The 15460-nt window shown below is 39.0% G+C and overlaps 1 protein-coding gene across 1 annotated transcript in view; it reads right to left on the bottom strand.

The window, feature by feature from the left end:
• Positions 1–549: 549 nt before the first annotated feature.
• LOC115644955 (putative uncharacterized protein DDB_G0272516) overlaps positions 550–15460 on the bottom strand; it is a 330288-nt gene continuing 315377 nt past the window's right edge. Inside the window, exon 4 of the mRNA XM_030549383.1 lies at positions 550–735. Coding sequence (XP_030405243.1) covers positions 550–735 — 186 coding nt within the window. The remainder of the gene's footprint in view (positions 736–15460) is intronic.

The following is a 15460-nucleotide window of genomic DNA, read 5'->3' as shown; positions in this document are numbered from 1 at the left end:
GACAGACTGCTTACACTAGCAAAATCTTTCCTTGTTGTTCCGCTCAAACCTGAGGACCTCCTGAAGCCGAAATTAAAAGAGCCATTGGGCTTTATGTGCAGTTAGCTTTTCAGAAATGAGCAAATACCATTCTAATAGCCATCAATTGTGACCCTTTCACAGCTGTCAAAATAGAAAATGCAATAATAGTTACACTCCTTTCTCTCCCCCTCCTTTAGCCAACTGCTCATGTAAACTACAAAGGAGAGCAGCCGTAGCCTAGTGATGATAGACTGTGTTCACTGGAGATGATGACAAATAAACAAATATTAGCAAAACCTATTATGATAACAAGAGACACCCAGCTTTATTGACTCCCCCACATAATTTAAAATGTACATTCTCCCAAGCAAAAGAGAATTCACTTATTATCTAATAGCAACCCTCAAGGAAAATAGAAGGGAGCAACAAAAAATTGCCCCCACCCACCGCCCTAAATTGCAACCAGTGTTCATAACAATAGTTTAATATGAAGCTAAACTGAATTTTTATAAAAGGCTACATAAAAGGCTAATTACTTACAGCAGGGTGTCCAGCACAGTAGGTGTAGCTGGCATGGGACTGGTAGTGCAAGCTTGCTCTTGGAAAGGTGTATGTGTTCCAAGCAGGTTGGCTGCTGTTCCACTGTGAGCTAAAGCCAGGGCTCATGGTCACTCTTGATTTACTGTTTTGGTATGTTCTCACTGTGGAGCTGGACTATCAAGAAAGAAAGAAAAATGCAATATAAAAATAGCTTTTAGAATATATTACAAACAGTCTAACTAAATTTAATAAATACACTTATATACATATCTCTGCACGCTATCATGAACAAAGAGGAGCATTCCCATTAAGGAAGTGAAAGAGGCATCATTTCAGGGTGAAAAAATAGAAGGCAATTTGTAGCACTGTTCTACAGTAAATATAGAAGAATGAATGATTATCGGAACTTAGACTGGGCCACACATCAAGAGGAGAATTTAATGGTGATACAGATTTGAGGAGCTGTTTGAAATTTACATATAGGATTACTTCACAAGATTGATTCTTGAAATTTCCTACTTCTTTCACTGGTAAGAACTGAAAATTGAAATCTACTGTACCAATGACTAATTAAGAAGCTTCAAAGTGAATAATCTAGCACCTGTGCTCAGAAATTTCCCTCAGATCTGGTGATTCCATCTCTTGGGAAAATATGGTGGGTTGGGGCAAGGCAAAATATTACAAAGCTGTCCCTAATTTTAGAAAATTGCAACCTCCCACAAAAGACAAACAGGCTTTAGGACCAAAGATTTGTTAAACAGGGCCCCCCAAAACTGACCCAACCAAAATTAGTTGTCATTTGAAAAACATATGGCCATAATATATTTGCTACAGTCAACCACATCCATTGAAAATACAAACTTGATGCCTTCATCTACAAGATGTGGCAAACTGACCCAAACTGTGTATGCACTAATAATCATGTATGTTCTTTCCTGATATTTTAAACTTTTTACTATAGAATGCTGTTTCCACTGTAGAATATACCTCAGGACTATTTTAATTGATAAGCACTGGTCTTGTAGACAAGAAATAAAATCACTTTCAGCCTTTGTGGTCCATCTTCCTTTCCCCCTTCAAAAAACAATAAAAAACTGGATACATTTTTGACCAAATTATTTGCCCAAGATTCCAAAACAATTCAAATACTGAAAAATTTTCTCATTTTATTCTTCTCTCCTTCATTACAGTTTTTTCCCCTTCACAGGGGAAAGGAAATGAAATTTGGCACTCATTGATTCAAATTACACCAGTGAATTGTACTTATCAGTCGTATTCTCCGTGATGTCAATAGCTAAACTCCCAATGACTTTAATGGGAACAGGATGTGATCTTGTTTAACAAAAAAAAATCAAACTCAACATTCTTTACAAATGTGCCCTCAAGTAAAACTGATATATCATAAAGGAAAATGGAAAATATGACAAGTCGAAAGGACATACTAAATTCATGTTAAAATGGTGATCCTAGTAGTTGGGGTATGTTTAGATGGAGCCACCATATATTGCACTCTGAGGAATGCAGTTTAATTTATTTTTAAAAACCTTTTTCAAGAACACAGATTATATTTTATATGTAGATTGTATTAAGTACATATCCATTATTAGGCAATCATGAATATAAACTCCCTTCAACATCAAAATAATTTAATATGGTTGTGTAGAGGACAATAATACTTTATTATTATGATGTCTATAACTGCAATGACTAGGGACCAACCAAGATCAGGGCTCCTTTGTGCTAGGCACTATACAGAATGAGGGACAGTCCCCATCCTGAAGAGCTTACAACCTAAGTGGACAAGACAGACAGATAGGGTAAGGGGAAAAGATACCACACACAAGCAGAGCGAGCAGAGTGATGGTGTGAAAAAGTCATGTTTGTTCCATATTTGGTTAATATTTTGGTTCTGGATTTTGTTGGGGAGGGGGAAATAGCTAAATAGGAAAGACGAGGGAAGGAAGGGAAGACATAGCAGAGACGGGGAAAATTTTCATCATCTTTCCCATTTTAATACCATATTTAGATGTCTGTTACAAATTGGAACTTACAGTGCATTTTGGCACTAATAGCACATACTTTATTTATTTAATTTTATTTTTAAAAGTTTACGTAGAGAAAGAATGCTTTGGTTATCAGACATTGTATAAACTATAAGTTCACGAAAAGGCTAAATGACTTCCTGTGTATGTTTATTTCCTGAACTGCAGATTAGGAAGCGTGTAAAGAGCAGTTTCCACCCAACAGTTCTCAGTATCTCACCAGATTCTCTTCCCCACTCCCCACTCCCAACTAAAAGATTCCTGAGGTGTGATTTCTAAAGATTTAACTGACGACTAGCTGAACACAAAGCATATGAATGAACACTAAAACCCACACTCAACTCTCATTAGTCTGTGTATGTGACAAGTGGTCACTTTGTTCATTTACAAAAGGCTTTGGGAAAAAAACCTGCCCTATAGTTAAAGAAGCTTCTTTCAAATAGATCTTTTTATATGAATCTAAATCATGGCAAGTCAAAGGAAAGCAGCTCTGGCTAGAAAGACTCAAGTTTTCTTTTTTACATTCTTTCCCCAAGGAACAAAAAATGTAATATCTTTTATTTGACATATTACTTATCTTTCATATCACCCCTCAGACAAATCCCTCTCTATGCACTCTGGCAGATTTGCTTCAACATGGAAGAAAAGGGTTGGGTTTTGTTCTGACCAGTCCAGACAGCCAGCCAGCCATAATATGCTGCCTTGGTCTCTGCCATTTGTAGATGTCAGATATTAAAGTGTGACTGTTCATTAAATTACCTTATAAATGAGCAGAGAGACTGTTCATCTCTCTATAGAATATTGTATTTATGTTGTGTTATGGTACAGCATCAAGATTTTCCCTACTCACCGTTAGGTCTGACATAGCTGGACTGTACAGGCCAGTGGAAAATATTTGTGGCTGACTGGAAAATAAAAAGACATTGGCAGTTGCAGATTATTAATGTATCATTTACGTTACCGCAGCAACCAATGTCCTATTGTGTTGGGCTCTGTACAAACATACAAAGAATTGCCAACACCCCCAATTGTTTGAAAATCAGAGACAAGCCTCCAAAAAATCATGATATATTTAAATATCAGATTTGGGGTTCTTTTAATTTGCCTTTAGTGGTCACTTGGGTCACATTTTTCAGCTTTTCTCTGCAACAATGATGTCTAGAAACTTACCTTTTTTAAAATGAAAGCTGACATTCTCTTATAAGAAACACCAACTAGCATGAGATGTGCAATAAAATCATAAGTGCTGACAATACCACAAACAATAAAAGATAGACCCTTTCCCTTCAGAGCTTATATGAGATAAAATAAACTCTGCAGATGAGGAGTTGGAAAGCTCAACTGAGATTTCCGTTTCCCATGCTCTGCATCTCCCCAGTAAAGAGTCTCCCACCCCAATTTGTCATCTGACAACGGTGAAGAACCTCAGAAAGAGTCACCTTCTCTTAACGCTAATGTTCAGAATGAGGAAAAACTACCATCCCTAGAGATTCTCTCTCTCTTTCTCTGTTACATCTTCCATCTAGAATTTCCCCAATGGTCCAGAGACTTTGTTCATTTACTGGTGCCTCCCCATACTAGGGGGACACAAGCTAAAGGTACGAAAACGTGACTGCATAATGTGTCTCCTCCCCACCCTGCCCCCAGCCTGGGGCCCCCACACTCTCCCTGTCCCACCCCCTTACCTGTGGAGCGGAAGGGCTCTGTCCTCCTGCTGCACCGCCCCCCCCGCCCCAGTATGTTTGGCTGCTCTCCTTGGCAGCCGGGCCTGGGCAGGAAGTGGGAGGGAGATGCTCCTGGTCACTGATCTGTGCATGTAACCAGCTGCCTGGAAAACCCCAACCCCTTCCTGAGATTTTGCTACTGTTTAAAAGCCCTTTACCTCATCCAGACCAACTCACACCTTATTACTAATTATTATTAGTTATTCATATTACCATAGCTCTGAGGAGACCTAGTCCTGGGCCCAGACCCCACTGTATTAAGTGATGTATAAACACAGAACAAAAAGACAGCCCCTGCCCAAGGAGCTGACTATCTAAGACAAGGGACAACCAGATGGAGGTGTACAAGGAAACAATAAGACAGTATTGGTCAACAAGATGGGCAGTGGTCTCTGAACACCAGCAGCCTAGTTGTTGTCACGTTTTTTTGTATACATCACAGCAAAGGAGAGTTTTGAAGAGGGATCTGACGGTGGAGAATGAGGTACCTTTGTGGATGTTTACGGAAAGTTCCTCTCAAGCATGTGGGGCAATGTGGGAGAAAGTAGGTTTGAAAATTTAACAAGTGGGCAATGGAGGCTGGCATCAGAAGAAGGCGAGCATCAACAGCTCTGTATCAAATAAGGGATGATAGGAAAGGTAGGGATTGACTGTGAAAAGCCCTGAAAAGGAATATAAGCATCTTATTTTTCATGCGATATAAAAGGGGGAGCCAGTGCAGGAATGCAAAGAAAGGAGTGATATAATCAAAGCAATGGGCTAGGAAAATTATCCTACCAATAGCATTCTGTAGGGCCTGAGTGAGGCAAAACTGCATTTGTCAAGCCCAAAGAGATACAGATTGTTATTGCTTTCAGAAGTGGTAACATATTAAGATGTTACAGTTGTGAGCATTGTAAAACATCTCGATAGATAAATTCAGTATAGAAGCTCTTTAAAAAACATCTGGCGAGAGGAAGGTTTATAAAAACTGCTGTTATGGGGGAAGTTCCCTTTTCTCCAATCTGTTTCATGATGGGAGAAGAGGAGTTACTATTTTTGGCCTCTCTCGTCTCAGTGGCTAACCTCTAGAAAGAGCCAACATGCAAAGAGATTTCCAATTTAATCAGCCTCCATGTGATCTTCGGAAAATTTGCAGTTATCTGAATGTCAGGCAGTCAAGAAAGTAATCTACTCTGACCACCAACATTAAGGTGTCAGGAGATACACTGAGCATCGCATAACTCTATTCCAGAAGTGAGCAAAGATGATCATGTCTTTAAGACACAGGATTAGGAGCCAAGACATCTGGAATTAGAGCTGGTCAAAATGGTTGGTTAAAGTTCAATGAAAACTGGCCTTTTCCTCAAATCAGAAACTTCTGTGGGAAATGTCTGTTTGACATTTTTTGTTTTTGTTTTTTCAGGAATCAAAACATTTTCAGCTATCAGCAAAAAATGGAAAAAAAAATCAGGTGTTTTGAAGAAAATCAAAACCTTTGTAGAAATCTTTGATGTAAATGAAATTTTGTTTTCATCAAAAAATGTTACGAGACAAAAAACAATCCCCAAAAAAATTTCTGGCCATTTCTACCTGCAATATATATCCAGCTGCACAAAAAACTCTTTGGAAGCTTGGACAAATCACCTTGTCTCTCTGTGCCTCAGTTTCCTAATCTGTTAAATATGGCTAATAATAATTCACAGGAGTGCTGTAAGACTAAATTTACTCACGTTTCTGAAGTGCTTTTCAGATCTTTGGATGAAAGAGACAGAAGTGCAAACTCTTACTATTCCTTGTGTCTAATTGCTGTCAGGAATTAGTTCTTTTAATAGCTGATGCTTAAAGGCTAACTGAGGTAAAAAAAAATAGTTCTTAGTATTTATATAGTACTTTTAATCTTAAAAGGATGTACACCCATTAAATAGTGACAAAACTTTTGACTAGTCCAACCTCTCCAGCCTTTTAAGCACTTTATAGTAGATCTAGGAAACAGCAGCTACTCTTCATTTCCTTCCTATTTGCATTTGAATAAAGCACATAATTTGAATAAGATATTAAACAACATACAGTAGTTCTGATGTAGACTTAAAAGTCTTAATAGTATATTGCGTGCACTGTGCACTGTCATTTATGATATACTACCTTGTAATTTAAAACTGCACAATAAACTGCTTTTATAAGGAAAATATTCAAAGGGTAATTAAGAATTTCCAGATCATTTAAATTCTTCTTTTCATTAAGTCAGCATTGACTGCATCTTTTTTATCCCTGCTTGCCAGTCAGTTTCAATTGTATACTTGTGTCACTTGCTTTAGCACCAGCATGTTACAGAGACAGGCCCAAATTCTGCTCTAGGTTACACCCAGGCATTGAATTCATGAACCTTTAGGGGGATTAAATGGGTGTAAACAACATGAGAATTTACCCTACGCTGTCTAAACCTTTAAAATTAACTCAGATGTGTGTGGACTGAGAAAATTACTTCAATTTGGGTCTCTCCAATCCCCAGGATTTTGAATATTCGGCTTTTGGCTACTCTTCAGGCACAGTATCTTTTCACAAAGCTACAGAAGACAGTATGCCTAGTAAGTACCTTCTGCCACCAAAGTATCTTCTTTTCGGCCTCAAAAGGATTACAAGGCAAGACAGGGCCGATTGTAGCAACTGCTGTTGTTGCTGGAAGTGCCACTGGCTCAGGCTCAAAATGCACCATGCCACAACACAGAATCTGGGTCTAATCTATAAAAGACTGGATTCATTACAAAAATATGATCACTTCCATAATTCCAAGGTTTTCCTAGAGACAGAGATTAAAAGAGCTGCTCTAGAAGATTCTAACACAGGCTAGGATGGCAACTTTGTCTCATTCCTCAGTGAAGAAAACACTTCGCAAAGTAAATTAGAAGAGCTTGACAACAATATTAATATTTGAAACGTCAAGGATCGTGGATGGTGAGACTGGAGAGTTTTCTTCTACAATGGCATTGAGAACTTAACCGGGAAGGAAATTAGGGGCAATGACTTATTTTACCAGCTGAGGCAGTTTCCTACTCTTACGTTTCCCGTGATTTACATATTACAACATAAAGATAATCTGTCCAAAGAGGACAGAGATAGTAATTGCTTGCCCATTGCAAATTTTGAATTTATCCAGTTTATTCTGCGTCTTTTATGAAGAAGCACCATGGATTTTCCAGAATTAAATAACATTTGGTTGGTGACACCCTTTTAAGAAGGGTGGGGGGGCAGTGCACTTGTGACTCATCAGTTGCCTCCTGACTGGGTTTAAGAGGACACCTGGGCCACATCAAGGACTGCGGATGGGGCAGGTAGGAGCTGCCTAATGGATCCAAAGAGAGACTGGAAAGGGGCAAGTGAGAGCTGACTGAGAACAGAGGAGAGACAGGAGCAGCAACAGAGAGTTGCCTGAGGGAAAGAGCTGCAAGAAACTGAACAGAGAACAGTAACTGCAATGATGAGTTCTGAGGAAAGCTGCTGGGAGGGCTGGCTAGAGCTGGGGAACCCTGCTGAGTTGCAGAAAGACTTGTGCACAGGTTCCTATGAACGAGGGGAAAAGCCAGTTTGGTCAGTGTAAGCTGAATCCAGAAGCAAAGGGTTGACTCTGTACAGAAGTCCTGAGGAGCAGGGGAAGGACTCACAGGCAAGGAGGCCTGGAAAGTGGAACACTGTAAGGAACTCTCTGGCAGAAGACACAAATGGAGGGATGCAGGAGCAGTCTAGGAAGAAGGGACTGCCAGAAGGAGGTGCCCCAGATTCCTGAAGGGAGCTTTCTCGTGGGAGACCTGACCTATGGTTACAGGAGAAAGCTCATGGGAGAGAAGCAGGTTTTGGAACTTTTAGATGGATAGCCTACAGAGTCAGCCTGGCCTGGCAGAGTGATGAATGGCCTACAGAGTGCTAGAGGACCCGGGGGAGAATGGTTATTGACTATTAGCTTCATTGATTCCAAGGCCAGCAGGGACCTAGTGATCATCTTGTTTGACCCCTGTATAACCCAGATCATAGAACTTCCCCAAAAGAATTCCTAGAGGGTATCCTTTAGAAAAAACAGAAATCTTGATTTTGAAACAGCCAGTGATGGAGAATTCACCATGACCTGTGGTAAATTGTTCCTATGGTTAATTACGCTTATTGTTAAAGATGTACTCATTTTCAATCTCAATTTGTCTACCTTCAGCTTCCAGACAGAAAAGTCTATTAAATATCTGTTCTCCATGTAGATACCTATAGACTGTAATCAAGTCATCCCTTAACTTTCTCTTCATTAAGCTAAATAGACTGAGCTCCTAGAGTCGACCACTATAAGGCAGGTTTTCTAATCCTTTAATCAGTCTTGTGGCTCTTCTCTGAACCCTCTCAATTTATCAACATCCTTCTTGATCTGTTGACTCCAGAACTAGACACAGTATTCCAGCGGTGTAAAATGCTGAAGTTAGATAACCTGCGTACTCTAACTAGAGATTCCCCGTTTAAACATTCAGCTGCACTTGAAGTTCATGTTGAGCTGATTATTCACCAGGCCCCCAAATCTTTTTCAGCGTCATTGCTTCCCAGGATAGAATCTCTCATCCTGAAACTATGCTCTACATTCTTTGTTCCTAGAGAAATACAATTACATTTAGCCATACTAAAACACATATTGATTGCTTGAGCTCAGCTCACTAAGCAATTCAGATGGCTTGGAATCAGTGACCTATCCTCTTCATTATTACCATTCCCCTAATTTGTGTGTCATCTGCAAATTATCAGTAATGATTTTATATTTTCTTCTAGATCATTAATAAAAATGTTAAATAGCATAGGGCCAAGAACTGATCCCTGTGGGATCTCTCTAGAAACATACCTGTTCTATGATGATTTCCTATTTATAATTACATTTTGAGAGGTATCAGTTAGTCATCTTTTAATCCACATTAATTTTATAACTTTCTAGTTTTTTTAAATCAAAATGTCACAGGGTACTACGTCAAATGCCTTAGAGAAATCTAAATATATTGCATCAAAACGATTACCTTTACCCAATCAAACCTGTAATCATATAGAAAAATCAAATCAGTTTGACAGGATCTATTTTCCAGAAATCCATGTGGATTGGCATTAATTATATTACCTTCCTTTAATTCAGTGGTGGGCAACAGGTGGCCCGCAGGCTGCCCACTACTGCTTTCATTCTTCTTTAATCAACTCCTTTCTCAGCCACTCCATTATCTTGCCCAAGATAAATGTCTATAGATAAATGTCTATAATTACCTGGGGCATCCCATTTACTGTTTCTGAATATTGGCACAACATTAGCTTTCTTCCAGTCTTCTGGAACTTCCCCAGTGTTCCAAGACTAGATGAAAAATCAACATTAATGGACCAGTGAGATCCTCAGCCAGTTTTTAAAACTTTGAATTCAAGTTATCCAGACCTGCTGATTTTAAAATGTCTATCTTTAGTAGCTGCTGTTTAATATCTTCCTGAGACACTACAGCAGTGGTTTCCAAACTTGTTCTGCCGCTTGTGCAGGGAAAGCCCCTGGTGGGCTGGGTCGGTTTTTTTACCTGCCAAGTCTGCAGGTTTGGCTGATCGCGGCTCCCAATGGCCACGGTTTGCTGCTCCAGGCCAATAGGAGCTGCTGGAAGTGGCGGCCAGTATGTCCCTCGGCCCGCACTGCTTCCAGCAGCTCCCATTGGCCTGGAGCAGCGAACTATGGGCACTGGAAGTTGCGATTGGCCGAACCTGTCGACGTGACAGGTACACAAACCAGCCCGGCCCACCAGGGACTTTCCCTGCACAAGCGGTGGAACAAGTTTGGGAACCACTGCACTAGACCAATGGAAAGAGTATTATCTTATGATATAAGTATATCATCTGTTTTTCCCTCAAATACAAACCAGAACTGTTTGTTGAACAGTTCTGCCTTTTCTGCATTATTATTCATAATTCTATCATTTCCATCTAGTAATAGACCAATACCATTGTTAGAAATCTTTGTTCCAAGTATACTTAAATAACTCCTTCCTATTTTAATATTTATTGCATGATCTGGGGATGGTGATATTTGAATTAGATTGAGAGCTGCTCCAGTGTAACCTTGTTTTACTTTGGGATATTGAGAGGAACTGCTTTCACTATGATGAATCTGCCTATTGTGGCACTTTGATTAAAAGAGTTTGAATTTGCCAATGTAAGAGACTATGTTCCTTTCACAGGTGGAAAGAAGGAAACTGATGCAGGTACACCTGTTTGCCATAGGAAGGTGATCAAGAAGCGGGTTGTCTTATGACATTTGGGGATAGCATTGAAAGACAGAAGAAATGTTTGCAAGACATGGGATTTAAATTCAATATGTTGTACCTGGCAAACTTTAGGATATGCTAAAAGTAGCCAGAATTTTATCTAGATACAGGGATAACAAATCCAAGAGGCTGAAGTTCTCAGATAAAGGACCCAATGGGAGTTGCATGTTCAGATGACTTTTAGGATTAGGTGCAGAGTTTTCAAGTCAACCCCTGAGGAATATATTTTAAAACTAGATGGATACATTGTGTCTTGCTATTTATTTCCCTCAAAGTTAAACCCTGAGATCAAAATAGATATGTCCCTGGAATGGTTTTCATGCTTTTCTGATTAGAAACACTGTAATTTGCAGCATGACTCAGCATTCTGCTTCTTATTATACTTTTAAAAGTTTCATGTGAAATATGAATGAACAAAGATTCCTGTCAGGCTTAGAGATCAGCAGGAGGATCTGAAAATAGCAGGAAGATTAACTCGTTCAGGGAATTGGATATGGAGGGCTTGATTCTTCACTGTCTTGTCATTTACACCAGTGCAAAGTAGCAAAGAACCAGTGTAAAAAGCTACCTATGAGTGCAGAACTGTGATTTGGTTGTACAAATGTTAATGACTACACAAGGTGCAACGAGGGGATGAATCAGAAGCCTTTAGGCCTCTCAGTCACCGGTTCATATTTGGCACAGATTGATAGTAATCAAAAGTTGTTACTGTCTGATGGCTCTGTGGTGGCCTATGTGAAGGTTTTACTGGGACTCAGGATAATTCCCCAGCAAAAATGTCCAAATCCCAAAAAATCCCATCGCAACTGGCATCCTTGATGGCAGGCTCAACTCAGAGGCAAAAGATTAAAAAGTCACAGGAAGGGATCTCACATGTACAAGTGGTTTCTCCACAAGAAGGTGGGACATATCGTTGGGCACCATGGGGAAGTATGTTGCTTCTGCTGCCCATTCTGCAGACAGTCTGCCCACAGTCTGTGGATAAACAGAGAACCTCATTCTCCAGTATTGTTAATTCAGACTATTTCATGAGCATTACATTCTCTTAAAGGAAACCACACATGGAAAGAAACATGACAGGACTTGCAAAAGATTTATTTATCTAGCTGAATTGGACCTGAAAATTTGTTATTTTTAGCAAAGGAAGAGGCTTCCTTTTATTATTTTTTTTTAACCTAACAAGTATTAGGAAAGTAAAGTCTGGTCTGTCTTGGAGGACAACTTGGATGTATAAGGAATGTTTATTGTGAGTTTTTAACACTTTAATTAAAGGATTGAGGTGTTGAATTTTTAACAAAGGTTTCCTTCATTCAAAATGATAGACAAAAACGTGACAGTCTAACTATAAATTCCTCCTTCTCTTAATCGCTCAACTTGCATATTCATTTGTTGTGATGTCATTGTTTCATTAGCTTTACAGTCACCAGAGTTTCTTCCAGACTAGTCAGGGCCTGAATTTCCAGTGTAAAAACAAAATGTAAAGAAAAATGTAAAGAAAAAATAGTTTTCATCCCCCTTATCATCATAAAGCAAGAAACAAGGGCAAAAGCCCATTTTCCCCTTTTCCCAGTAACCACAAAGGAAGGTGCTACCACATTAGATAACTCTCAATGTATTGTGAGTTAATTTTAAGGCCTAATAGCAACCCAAGAAGGTCCTTGAATGTGACCCTTTAAATGGTACCAGTTATAAAGTTGCTCTTTTCTGAAAATAAAGAACACCAACATTGTTTACTGACCGAACATCTGTTTAATTATGTTTGGCACTTTTTCTTTTAATTGCATCAGGTTTACTATTATAAGTAATGAAGCAATGTGTTAACCTAACGGGCATAATATTTGATGTTCCCAACAATATCCTGACAAGATCCCAGCAAGAGAGTAAAATCATTCACAAATAACACTGCTCTACAGCCAAAACGCTTCTGAAATAAATGTAGTCCAACTTTACTAATTCTGGGTCACTGCGAACGAAAAATGATGCTTAAAATTGTTGATTGGCTCTAGTTTTCAAGATATGCTATTGGGTCAGTATATACTACCCTTGACTTCGGAATGGCGGAGGATAAGTGAGTTATAAAGGGAAGGGATCTCAGTTTAAACAAGAAATGACTAAAATACATCTTTGACTGGATCTGTGAATAAATCTATGACTGGGTTTGGACAGTACTTGCTTTTTAGGCAAAACAATGAATGATGCAATCTGAAGCTGGTATTGTGTCATACATGATCTGAATTGCATCATGTTATTCCTAGAAGTCATGGATGATGCAATCATAACGAAGCCTACATCACTCTGCTCAACAAATTGCCCTATATCAGCTGTAGAAATCATACAGTTTCGTGCTCTCTTATTTGTCAGTGTTTGATTTTGCAAAGGGACACATTTCTGTTTAACCAAAGTGAGCAGAGATGCCTTGTACTTGTGTGAACAGTGCAGATAACTTCTGCTATGTTTGTGGTGAAGTGACTTTTGTATCACAAAAGCGCAGTATAACCACTATGGTTAAGAAAGCCTATCACCTTTCTTTTGGCTGCAAAATTGGAGATCAGGACAAGAGGTGGGCCCCACACATATGCTGCAACACTTGTGCAACAAATCTTCGCCAGTGGTTGAACAGGAAAAGAAAATCTACGCCTTTTGCAGTGCCAATGATTTGGAGAAAGCCAACAGATGATACCAGCAATTGTTACTTCTGCATGGTGCCTCCAGTTGGGAAAGGTGTTTCAAAGAAGAAAAAGTGGACTGTGCATTATCCAAACATTCCATCAGCTATACGTCCAGTACCCCACGGAGAAGGACTGCCAGTTCTTGATGCACCAGAATCATTCTCACTTGAGTCAGATGAGGAAGAGGATGAGGATGAAACTTCTGGTCCTGAACCATCAATGTCACAGGACCCACATTTTCTCCCATCCTCCTCCTCTGAACCACACCTCATAACACAAGGTGAACTGAATGACCTTGTCAGGGATTTGGAACTACCCAAGAGTAAGGCAGAGCTGTTGGGCTCCAGACTACAGCAGTGGAATCTCCTGGCAGGCTATCAGGGCAAATGGAGCCCATCAATGCTTGCAGACTATTGCTAGACAGTGACAAGAGATGCTCCATTTAATGAATACAAGAGACAAGCCAAGAAGCGCCGAGTAGACACTGAATAGGACTAAACTATGTACATAATAGTTTTTTGCCTTTTGTTTGATAATCAATTGTATTTATATAAGCCTTTTGCTGATTTTTCAAGTGTTACATAAACAGGACAGGTGAAATATTATCATGTAAAGCAACCATAAACACATGAAAAGACCTAGGTTTACAATTTATGATTAAAACTCTACTATCTACACAATATACATAGACATAAAATGTAAAAACTTAAATATCTTAGAAACAGTAGCCAATTAGTTGTTTTAATTGTCATATTTGAATTCAGCACATCAAAATACATAATAAATATCACATTTTATCTCTGAAGCAGACGACTTCTCAAAAATTGTAGACCAGTGTAACCTGTGTATGTTGCACAATGTTGATTTTTGCAGAAGTCACATCCATGAAATAGTTGTTCAGTGTGATACGCTCCCATGGAACTGCACCTCATCTGTATGGATTGACTTTTTATACAAAGACATTCTTCCACTTGAAGCAGGAGAGCACACAAGTCACAAAGGTAGTAGCAAATGACTTAAAGGAGAGGATTTGGGTGAGCAAAGTCTATTGGTGAGCACTAATCTTATTGAAAGCTGTTGATAAAGTGGAAAACAACATATTCAGTCACTGACCTTGGCAGCTATATAAGGGTAATATTTTTACAAGCTCTTGAAAATTTTCTCCAGTGTATTACAGTGGTGGCTCTTAAAATCTTTTCAATTCCTTTAGATAAGTAAACAACTTTACCACAGGATTTGGAGCATTCCCTATACAAACTATAGGGAATTGTAGAAAATATTGCCAATACAAAAGTAATACCCACATCAAAAATGGAACATTTTACTGGGTGAGTACTCATAAACAAGTTCTCCTTCAATCAATTATGGTCCAGTTCAGCACCCACTTAAGCATGTGCTTAAACGCTACATTGGGGCTTATATGTATATCTCATTTAATAGAGTATTTTTTCAAAGACATTAACTGTGAATATTTGAAGGCAAAAAAATTTTCATTAAAATTTGAGTTCCTTTTATCCTTCTTATAGCATTCAAAGGTACTACACATACTGTGCTGTAGAATCCTAATGTTCTTACTGATGTGTCTTCGTACAGTATGTCTAATTCCTGTGAACATTTACTTCATCTCTTATCTTTAGAATACCTCCTGATGAATCTAATGTCAGAGAGCAACTATGAGTCTGTCTAGTCACCTCATTTGTCCATAGACCAATCTTTGAGATACAAAACACAACATTATTTTCCCCACTGTATGTCTGCAACATGCTTCAAGACTCAACTAGCACCTTTTCTGGTTGTATCAAGAACAGCAGCACAAACAATGTTCAGGCAATTCCCCTACATTAAGCAATGAAAACAATCCAGTCCCATTTACCAGTGTTGAGTGAAACTCCTTTTGAATACCTATAAAATGTCCATGACACAAACACTTTCATAATCCTACTGAATGAGAAAAAGTCAGGTTCTCTTTGCCAACTACAATACACAGCTTACTGAGTCTAGCTTAACATCTACGTAACAAGTCAAGCACTGGCCAAGAATCATTTAGCAAACATCAAATGCTTATTTTACTAACCACCAAGCTATTTTCTGCAATGGGGAGAAAATTTCTGAATAGAACGAGTACACTTGACACACTGTAAGGCCCCAATACTGCAATGGGCTTTATTTGGGGAGAC

Source organism: Gopherus evgoodei, chromosome 2 (assembly GCF_007399415.2).
Source record: "Gopherus evgoodei ecotype Sinaloan lineage chromosome 2, rGopEvg1_v1.p, whole genome shotgun sequence".
Lineage (NCBI taxonomy): Eukaryota > Metazoa > Chordata > Testudines > Testudinidae > Gopherus > Gopherus evgoodei.
Note: the sequence above shows the minus strand (reverse complement) of the source record. Positions and strands in the feature narration are given on the sequence as shown.